Source organism: Ostreococcus tauri (genome assembly GCF_000214015.3).
Source record: "Ostreococcus tauri WGS project CAID00000000 data, contig chromosome 11, whole genome shotgun sequence".
In the NCBI taxonomy this organism is placed as follows: Eukaryota; Viridiplantae; Chlorophyta; class Mamiellophyceae; order Mamiellales; family Bathycoccaceae; genus Ostreococcus; species Ostreococcus tauri.
Window position 1 is genome coordinate 460,308 of NC_014436.2, and position 9,504 is coordinate 469,811.

General features: G+C 61.1%; 6 protein-coding genes across 6 annotated transcripts; 3 read left to right on the forward strand and 3 right to left on the reverse strand.

Moving 5' to 3' along the window:
* Positions 1 to 34: 34 nt before the first annotated feature.
* On the reverse strand, positions 35 to 1,351 carry OT_ostta11g02530 (unnamed product; the record flags this gene model as incomplete). The annotated part of the gene is made up of 1 exon (XM_003082024.2): positions 35 to 1,351. One exon carries the CDS (start codon positions 1,349 to 1,351, stop codon positions 35 to 37), a length of 1,317 nt encoding a protein of 438 aa, XP_003082072.2.
* A 415-nt stretch (positions 1,352 to 1,766) lies between these two features.
* On the forward strand, positions 1,767 to 4,070 carry OT_ostta11g02540 (Endonuclease/exonuclease/phosphatase; the record flags this gene model as incomplete). Its single annotated transcript, XM_003082025.2, has 1 exon — positions 1,767 to 4,070. The coding sequence occupies one exon, from the start codon at positions 1,767 to 1,769 to the stop codon at positions 4,068 to 4,070; it is 2,304 nt and encodes a 767-aa protein (XP_003082073.2).
* An 87-nt stretch (positions 4,071 to 4,157) lies between these two features.
* On the forward strand, positions 4,158 to 5,179 carry OT_ostta11g02550 (Mitochondrial substrate/solute carrier; the record flags this gene model as incomplete). Its single annotated transcript, XM_022983046.1, has 2 exons — positions 4,158 to 4,211; positions 4,379 to 5,179. The coding sequence occupies 2 exons, from the start codon at positions 4,158 to 4,160 to the stop codon at positions 5,177 to 5,179; spliced, it is 855 nt and encodes a 284-aa protein (XP_022839976.1).
* Positions 5,180 to 5,261: 82 nt separating this feature from the next.
* OT_ostta11g02560 (Aminoacyl-tRNA synthetase, class II (D/K/N)-like) lies at positions 5,262 to 6,890 on the reverse strand (the record flags this gene model as incomplete). Its single annotated transcript, XM_003082028.1, has 1 exon — positions 5,262 to 6,890. One exon carries the CDS (start codon positions 6,888 to 6,890, stop codon positions 5,262 to 5,264), a length of 1,629 nt encoding a protein of 542 aa, XP_003082076.1.
* A 219-nt stretch (positions 6,891 to 7,109) lies between these two features.
* Positions 7,110 to 7,481, reverse strand: OT_ostta11g02570 (unnamed product; the record flags this gene model as incomplete). The annotated part of the gene is made up of 1 exon (XM_003082029.2): positions 7,110 to 7,481. One exon carries the CDS (start codon positions 7,479 to 7,481, stop codon positions 7,110 to 7,112), a length of 372 nt encoding a protein of 123 aa, XP_003082077.2.
* A 138-nt stretch (positions 7,482 to 7,619) lies between these two features.
* On the forward strand, positions 7,620 to 9,504 carry OT_ostta11g02575 (Integrase, catalytic core; the record flags this gene model as incomplete). The annotated part of the gene is made up of 1 exon (XM_022983049.1): positions 7,620 to 9,504. A coding segment is annotated over one exon (1,885 nt), but the record flags the coding sequence as incomplete, so codon positions are not given.

Sequence of the window (9,504 nt, forward strand, 5' to 3'; positions counted from 1 at the left end):
GCGTGGACGCGAATCATGCGTGTGACAATGGTGACTACGAGTCGAAGATGTGCTCAAGACTGTCGCGATCGAGCTCGAGGAGGAGCTTGTTCAACGCTTCGTCCTCGCGAAGGCTGAGTCGCGCCGCCTCCACAGGGTCGCCCGCGACCCATTGGAAATCCGGTCTCGGCGCGTCCGTGGCGTCGTCGACCTCCACCGCGGCCAACTTTGCCGTGGCTTTCCATTGCTCAAAAGCGACGAGAGCGTCGCGGGCGTCCCGTCTGTAGCCGCTGTGGTAGAGCAAGACGCCCATGTCTCGCTGCTCGTAACCGACGTTTCCATCGAGTTCGGCGAGGCGTTCGGTGACCAGGAGCGCCATTGGAAGGTCGCCGAACGGCCTTCCGGTGGGTTGAATGATTCCCACCACCCCGGCCGCGGTGTTCATGCGATCGTCTTTACCGTAGGCCGCGGCTTCGATGGCGAGCAGGAACCCGGAGTCTCGCGCGTCGTCCCACTCCCACGGCCAAAACGCGCGCTTGAGCGCCATGAGCTGCATGCGCACGACGTCATCGCCCGTGACGACAACGGAGCCGTTGGGACACGATTCATCGGCCGTAATTCCCATCGGTCGCCGCGGCGTCGGGTCGGCGCCGCGAGAGACGCGAAGCGTCACACGAATGTCTCCGCACGCGTCGAGCTCGCCTCTCGTCTTCAACCTATCTAAAAACCCGAGATAAATCGCCGCCAACGTCGCCGGAATCCCAATCTTTTGGGCGATGACATTGTGGAAATAAGTCCTGTACGGCGAAAACGCCTCGCGCCAGCCTTGCGGGGTTCGGTACTGCTGCTCCTCGAAGAGGTACCGCTCGATGGCGTCCACCATCTTCCGCGCGTCCGCCTTGTCCTCGACGCTCATGTACGACAAATCCCTCTGCACGAACTCGTTCACGAGCTTATCCATTCTCTTCACGTACGCCTCTCTCGGTAACTCCACGCTCGTTCGCGACTTGAACGCGTCATCCTCGACGCACACGTGAAGTGACGCTCGCACCGCATCGCACGCCGCCCCTCTCGCCCGCTCCTCTAATAATCCAACCCTCGCTTTCCGCGCAAACGGTTCCCACGTCTCTCTCGGCGACTGCGGTTTCCCGAACGCGTACTGCGTCCCGCTCGACCGCCGCATCGTCTCCCGCTCTCGCTCCTCGTACTCCCTCGCGATCCGTTCCGCGTCACCGCTCCGCCGTCCCGTGCGTCCCAACCGCTCGGCCTCCGCGCTCGTCCGTCCGTCCTCGTCGTCCGAGATCGCGCCCTCGTCGTTTGCGCGCGCGGCGCGCGTTCGTCCCGTGGACGTCATCCATCGTCCACGCCCCATCGTTCGCTCTCTCGCCCAGCGCGTCGCCCGCGTCGCTCGCGGTCGTCGTCCGCGGACGACCGTCGTCGGCGTCCTCGGCGTCGTCCGCATCGTCGGCGTCGCGCGGCGTCGTCGGCGTCGACGCGATCGTGGGTCGGGGTGTGGGGTGTACACCTAGGGTTTAGCACACCGTGCAGCGCGCGATCGATTCCCGCGTCGATGCGCGTCGATCGCGCGCGCGACGACGCGGCGCGCGACGACGGACGCGCGCGGTGGACGCGTGCGAGCGATCGCGCGCGCGCGTTGGACCGAGCGCGACGCGCGCGCGAGGATGTCGACGTCGACGCGATCGTGGGATAATTCAACGTCACCGTTAACGATCGATGGGACGACGACGGACGACGCGTGCGCGGACGCGCGCGCGCGCGCGGACGCGATGGCGTCGAGGAACGCCCCGGTGGAGGCGTCGGGGGCGGCGCCGGCGGTGAAGTCGGCGGTGAAGATGTCGGAGGAACATCGGCGCGACGCGACGGTACTGTTGGAAAATTCAAAGTCGTTCCGACGCGCGCGGGCGGGACGCCGACGGGAGAGTCTCGAGATTTATTGCGGGACGTGGAACGTTGGAAATAAGGCGCCCGATGTGACGTGCGCGACGGAGTGGTTGATGAAGGCGAGGGGGGCGGACGTCGTCGCGCTCGGGGCGCAGGAGGCGAGTTACGTCAAGACGAAAAAGACAATCAAGGCGAAGGAGGTGAGCGCGGCGTGCGGGGACGAGACAACGTTCGCGAGTCGTTTCAAGCGTAGGGGATTCTTCAGATCGACCAAGTGGACGCGGTTGGGGATCATGGCCGGGGGGGCGTTCGCGGGTGGGGTGTTGACGTTTTCCCCGGCGGGCGCCCTGTGCGGCACCTTCACCGGATGGTTCACGGGGAAGAAACTGGTGCAGGAGATCAAGGGAAGGATACACTGGTTTGACTTTTTATCGAGCTCGTTGGGAGACGAGTTCGAGATGCTACAGAGCGAGATGTTGCTCCAGATGCGACTCGCGGTTTTCGTCAAGAAGGACGTCGCGTCCATGGTGCGCTCCGTCAAGGTTGGAACCAAGGCGACGGGGCTCGGAAACTTGCACGGGAATAAAGGGGGTTTGCTGGTGCACGTCGAGCTCGAGAACGGAGAGACCATCGGGTTCGTGTCGTGCCACCTCGCCGCGCACGAGAAACCAAAGTTTTTGCAGGCAAGGAACGTCATGGTGCCCGAAATCTTGAGATGGGTGTGGCGCTCGGCGCAGCCCAGGGTGAAGTTTGCGCTGCCAAACGTCACCGACGTGAACACCACTCTGTACGACGGGGCGAGTGAGATTATGAGTAAAGTCTCGTGGACGCGTCGAACAGTGGTCGGCATGACCACCGAAGCGATCGAGAACACCACGGGGGCGAAGCTCGGGCTGAAAGGCGTCCGCGCCGCACAGCGCAACCAGGCGCCCGAGTTGTTGGATTCGACCACGCACGTCTTCTTCATGGGCGATCTGAACTACCGCATCGACCCGGGTAAGGTGATCGGCGGCGAGTGGGACACGCACTGGAGCAAGGAATCGGATTTGAAGCCCGGATCGAACGCCGATCAGCCGGGAGCGGGTGGGGGTATCGCCGCGGCGCGTCCACCCGCGCAACCGGGCATGGTCGAAGAGGAATCCGACGACGAGGGTGGGGAAGCGTCTCCCTTCGTGCAGGGACGTGATGCGGTTTGCAAGGCGATATTTAATCGCGAATTCCAAAGACTAGCCGAGGCCGATCAACTTACGCGGTCACGAAAGGAGGGACGAGTGATGCACGGTTTCGCCGAGCAGCCGCTTGCATTCGTCCCAACCTTCAAGCGGGTGACGGTCAAGTCGTCGGCGTCAAAGGGTAGAATATGTTCTTCCGGGGCCGAACCGATGACGGACACGAGTCGACCAGAGCCGGGTACGCCGGCGTATTACAACACTAAACGCGTTCCGTCCTGGTGCGATCGCGTGCTGTGGCACTCTGCGCCAGGGGCGTCGGAATCGTGCAAACCCGTCGAGTACGGAGCGTGTCACGAGGTGACGACGTCGGATCACGCGCCAGTTTTCGCGCGGTTTCGCGTGCGCTTACGCTCGCTTCCAGAGGTCAGAGCCCTTCCACGTGCGAACTTGAGTCTGACGTCGCTTCATGTCACGCGAAATTTCAAAGATGGAGAAGTCTTAGGAGGCAGCGTGTGGGTGCACGTCTTTGTGCCGCACGCGCGAATCACGATTCCAGAGCCCAAAGACTTGAGTTCCGCGCACGTCGATCGCGACGAATCTCAACCCAAGACGGTCGGTACGTATTCCTTCTGCGCGGACGATCTGCCGACGTGCATCTTGGGTTACGACGAAGACGAAGCCAACGCTGAAAGGCGAAACAAGTCTCAGGTCGAGGTAAAAAAGCTGGAGTCTGACGACGACGAATCCGATTCCGAGCGAAAGCTCCCTGAACGTCTCGACATGAGCGCCTACGCCTCGTTTTACGCCGTCATCACCGTCGTCGATAGCAGAACGGGGACCAAGCTCGGTACGTGCGCCGCGCCTCTGCCAGGGTCGTCCACGTTCAGCGTCCCGCTCTCCCTCTACTCCGAGCGCGTGGGTACCATCACGGGAGCGTGGACCCTTCATGGGGGTGCGTCAAATCCTCCCAAGACCGCTTCTTTGCATGAACGCCTCTTCGCATCGAGAGCCACATAGCGACACCATGTAACTACTACCTGCCTCTCGCAACGTCCATCGATACGCCTCACCGCTCGTCGCCCCCGGTCGCGGTCACCTCTCTCGATGCCCCTCCGTCCGCACGAAGAAATCATCGCCGGCTTCGTCGCCGGTTGCGCGGTGCGTTCCTCGATCGTCGTCGTTCGCGAGCGCCGCCGATGGGACAAAAAGTACACTTTGTGCGAGCGATGACCTCTCGATGTCGCTCTCTCGCTCGCGAGCGCCGCTCGGGCGTCGTGCCATCGCGCGCCATCGCGCTGACTTTATTTCGTCTCCGTCGAGCGCAGGATGCGATGGCGTGCCACCCCGTGGACGTGGTGAAGACGCAGGCGCACGTGACGAAGGGGACGGTGACGCCGTTCGCGCGGGCGTTGAGGGAGCAAGCGGCGACGCACGGGGTGACATCGCTCTATCGCGGCGTCCTCCCGGCGTGCATGCGACCGCAGGCGCTGTGCATGTACGTTGGGTTCGAGTGGAGCAAGAAATTGGTGAGCAAAGACGCGCGGGCGATGACGACTTCGGAGGCGTTCGCGGCGGGATGGTTGACGGCGTACGCGGAAAGCGCGTGCGTGACGCCGTTCGAAACGGTCAAAGTGCGGATGCAGACGAAAGAGAACATGCATCGATACGCATCGTCGCTGTCGTGCGCGAGAGAAATAGCACGAACGGAAGGAATGCGTGGATTATACGCGGGATTTTGGCCGACGTGTCTGCGGAACAATGTCTTCAATTCGTGTTACTTTGGGACGATTCAGTGGTGTAAGGGGTACCTTCCGTCGCCCGAATCGTTCTCTCAGCAAGCATCGCAAAATATCGGCGTCGGTGTGGTCGCAGGACTCGTCGCGACCGCGTTCAAGATGCCCTTTGACATACTGAAGAGCCGAATGCAGGGACAGGTGCCGAACGCAAGCGGCGCGCTCGAGTACCCAACGATGACCGAGGCGGCGACGAAGATACTGCGTACCGAAGGCCCGACCGCGTTCTACAAAGGTACTGCGGTGACCGCAGCGAGAATAACGCTGGGATTCCCCATATCATTCGTCGCGTTCGAGGCGGTGGCGTCGTTATTCGAGGATGAGATTCGATGACAGGACTGAAACTTTGAATGGAAATTTAATTGTAGCAGCTAGCTTTTAGTGTAGCGTATGATAGGCAGACGACCAAACCTACTTACGGCGCGATCCTCTTCGGATCTCTCGGGAACATCGACGTCTTACGAATGTTGTTCAGATCGAGGAACAACATGGCGACGCGCTCGAGACCGACGCCACAGCCTCCATGCGGCGTGGCGCCGTACTTGAACGAGTCGATGTACGACTGGATCGTCGGGAGCTCGATCCCGCACGCCAGGGCGCGCTCAGCGAGCAACTTCGGGTCATGAATACGCTGCGCACCGGAGATAATCTCCTGGCCCCGAATGAAAATGTCGAAGGAGTTCGTGTAGTTGGGATCGTCCGGCGCCGGCATCGTGTAGAACGGTCGCGCGTTGATGGGATATCGAGTGAGCATGTAGAAGTCAGTGCCGTACTTCTCCTTGACCAATTTCCCGAGGATACGTTCGGTTTCGGTGCCGATGTCACCGAGCGGGTCCACCTCGACGCCGGCGTCCTGAAGCATCTTAACGCCCTCCGCGAACGTCAGGCGCAGGGACGGGCGGCAGTATTGCAGGGGCTCAAATGGGTACTGCGTGCCCACCACCCCGATCTCTCGCGCGAATCGCTCGTTGAGACCGTCAAACATGCTCACGAAAAGTTCGTCGAGGACGTCCAAGACCTCATCGTAGTGCTCCTTGATGGACATTTCCATGTCTAAACCAGTGAACTCGCACAGGTGGCGATGCGTGTTCGAGTCCTCGGCGCGGAACACCGGGCCGATCTCGAAGACACCCTCTAAATCGCCCATGATGGCCATTTGTTTGTACAATTGCGGGGACTGAGCGAGGCACGCCGGGCCTAGCTTCATGTAATCGAGCCTGAACACGGCGGCGCCGCCCTCGGAGGCGCCGGCGATGAGCTTCGGGGTGTGAATCTCGGTGAAATTGCGTCGCAAGAGCGCCTCGCGGAAGAGCGTACCCACGCCGGACTGAATTTTAAAGATCGCGTTGTTCGCTGGCGTGCGAAGATCGAGGACACGGTTATCCAATCGCGTGTCCTGCCCGACGCGCACGTACTGCGCCTTCTCATTCTCAAAAGCCGTCTCCGGTCTCGACGCGTCTTCGATCAAAAACGGCAAATCTTCCGTCGGTACCGATCGAGAGATGCAGTGAATCTCTCTGAGAGAGATTTCCACGTCTTTCTGCGTGCACGACTCCACCTCACCGGATTCCGGTCGCACGATGACGCCTCGCACGTCGACCACGGTTTCCCGCGGAAGCGAGCATACCCACTTCACCATCCCCTTGCTCACGTGAACGTCGTCCACGAACAGCACCACCTGCACCGTCGCCGTTTGCTGTCTCAGCACGATGAACGCGCTCTTTCCCTTCCCTCGCACGTTGTGCACGCGTCCTCGGACCAGGACTTCTTCGTCCGCGAGCGTCCCGCTCAGGTCCTCCACTCGCGTCCATCGCCGACCGCTCTTCGTCTGGCTCTGCACCATCTCCGCGTCGCCGTACTTATCCTTCAAAGGGTCTTCCGCGTCCGCAGCCGCGCTCAGCGCCGCCATCTTCGCCTCGAGCGCGGCGGCGCGCTCGGCTTTCAATCGCGCCTTTTCGGCCGCCGCCGCAGCCTTCTTCAGCGCCTTCTTACTCGGCGCCTCTTGGGTCTCGGCCGATGCGTCCGCGATGGGTTCGTCCGCCATGATTTCACCTTCCGTTTGCGCCCGCGCGCGCGCGATCACGACGAGAAGTGAGCGCGAGAGCGGCGATGATGGTGACGATCGCGATGCGTGACCACCGAGACTGAGGGTTGTCATCGCGCGGGGACGACGCGCGCGGCGAGGGATCGAACAGCGTGGAAGTGGGCGGAGTGGGCGGACTAGAACGATCGAGATGATATTAAGGGTCCGTTTCTACTCGTTTCACTCGATCGCGGGCGTCGGGGCGAAGACGCGAACTTCGGCGCGATGGACGTCGCATCGAAGCGGGCCGTAGGGCGACATGGCGGGCGACGGGTCGTGCCGCCGCGCCGCGACCTCGCCGTCGATGGCGATGTATCCGCCGGACTTGGCGCTCGAACTCGGACCAGGGATGAGTTCGAAGGATTTCGCCTTGAAGTAACGCACGGCGCGGTGGTTCACGTGGCGGCCGGAATCGAAATCGAGGAGGAGCTTGAGCATGCTCTTACGGCTCGCGGCTTGGACGAGGACGATGTCGATCGATCCGTCGTCGAACGCCGCGCGCGGCGCCGCGAACGTGCACTCGGTGCCCCAGGGAACGTTTAACGCCCACATCCCTAAGGTTTCTCCCGATATTTTCCGCCAACCGGGTCGTCCCGGTATTGGAACAAGCTATGAACATGGTCATAGCTGTATCAGCTATGACCATGGTCATAGCTGTTCCCAAAGGATATACGCCTATGTGCCCTGCACATGGACGTCGGAAGCGAGTTCTTCGCCGACGTCAGCGCGTGGGCGCTCGAAAGGGGCGTGGACCTTCAACCCGGCGACCCCGACCAACCTTGGCGCAACGGCGTCGTCGAAGGAAGGTGGAGAGACGTCCAAGCGCTTTCTGTGAAGGCGCAGCTGGACGTGACAGGCGCCCAGGCGTACAACCTGTGGCTGCCCACGGTCCTGTATGCTGTACACATGACAAACATACAGCCGACGTCCGCTCCCGTTATGTACGCGCGACCGCACTCGTCGCCGTACGAACGACTCACCGGAGAAGCACCGCAGAGCTCCTGGTTCTTCAAGTTTGGCGAGCCGTGTTGGTTCAAGGACCCGTCGCGAACGTCGAAATCCACGCCCAAAGGAGTGGCGGGTTATATCGTGGGTTACGAGCTTATGGGAGACCGTCACCATCGGCGCGGGTTCAACGTACTCCCAGGCGACTGGGAAAGTACGCGTCCGACGCACCGACGGTTGATTATCCGAGCGAACGTCTCGAGGGATACGTTGGCAACGGTGCCGCTGCACGCAGGATCCGAGTACATGCAACCTGGAGGAGCTGGCAATCCGGAGGGCGTTACCTTTAGTAACGCGCCTGATCACCCGCCCCCTCCACAACCCCTCCCGCGCAACAGACGCCAAGCACGCGTGCCACCGGTGTCATGCGAGGCTCCAGAGCAGCAGCAAGTACCTGTTGTTGAGTTCCCCGCTGGCGCTGGCGCACCCGTAGTCACGAATGAGCGCGCAGGAGACGATCAAGACGCACCACTGCGTGAACAAGAAGCGACGCACCGCGCGCAACAGCACATCAGCGAGGCACAAACCGCTCAGGAGGCGGACGCACACGGTCGCAACGACCCCTCCGACGTTGTCGAGACGTCCGAGCTCGACGCACCCGACGCACCCAGCATTGGGGAGGCGGAGACTGAGGCCGAAGAATTCCAAGCAAGGGGCGTCGAGAGCGAGCTCGCGGACGGGGAATTCGTGGATGCGCAAGACGACTCTTTCCTCTTACAAGGGCTTCCAGAACAGGATGTTGAAGACCCCAGCGCTTTTGGAGACGCAGATCCCAGAGATCTGCCGGCCTTGGCGCAGGAAGAAGAAGGACCTGAACCACCGCGTCGATCATCACGAACGACGGCAGGAGTCCCGCCTTCATATTACGGACACCACGCGCTCCCGAGCAGCCCAGAGGCCGGATATGAAGCACTGGATGCCTCCAAACAGAGCAGTGCTCAGAGAGAGCTACTAGCGGCAATCAGCGCAGCGACCACCGAGACACCAAGTGGGACGATGCTCTTAGACGCGCGAGCGTTCAGCACCGGGCGGAGTTCGAAGGTCAAAGATTGGGTTAAGAGTTTGGGCATCAGTGGAGAAAAGATAAATGTACTAGACTGCTGCTCGGGGGAAGGCGGCGGTAGTATAATGCGGACATTAAAAAGATCGGGAGTCTCACACTTGTTCAACGTATGCACAGTGGACTCAGAACCGGAATGCGCCCCAGATGTGCTGATGAAAGTGGAAGATCTTGCCGAAGCCATAAAAGGCGGATCCGCTCCATCAGTCATAAGAGACACGCACTGGCACATAGTGTGGACCTCTCCACCATGCACACGGTATTCAGCAGCAAACAGTCAACGGGACGCAGAGAAAACAGAGGACGATTTGAGAGTCGCAGACGCAACTGTAGAAGCCTGTTTCGCTATCATTGACATGCTGAAGCCCATATGCTGGTTTCTGGAGAACCCCGATACAGGAGCAAACCGCCTAAGAGACAGACCGTTCATGGAGAAGTACAGGCACCTCATGAAGTCTGTGACGTACTGCCGATACGGGCGACCGGACAGAAAAGCAACAATGATCGTTT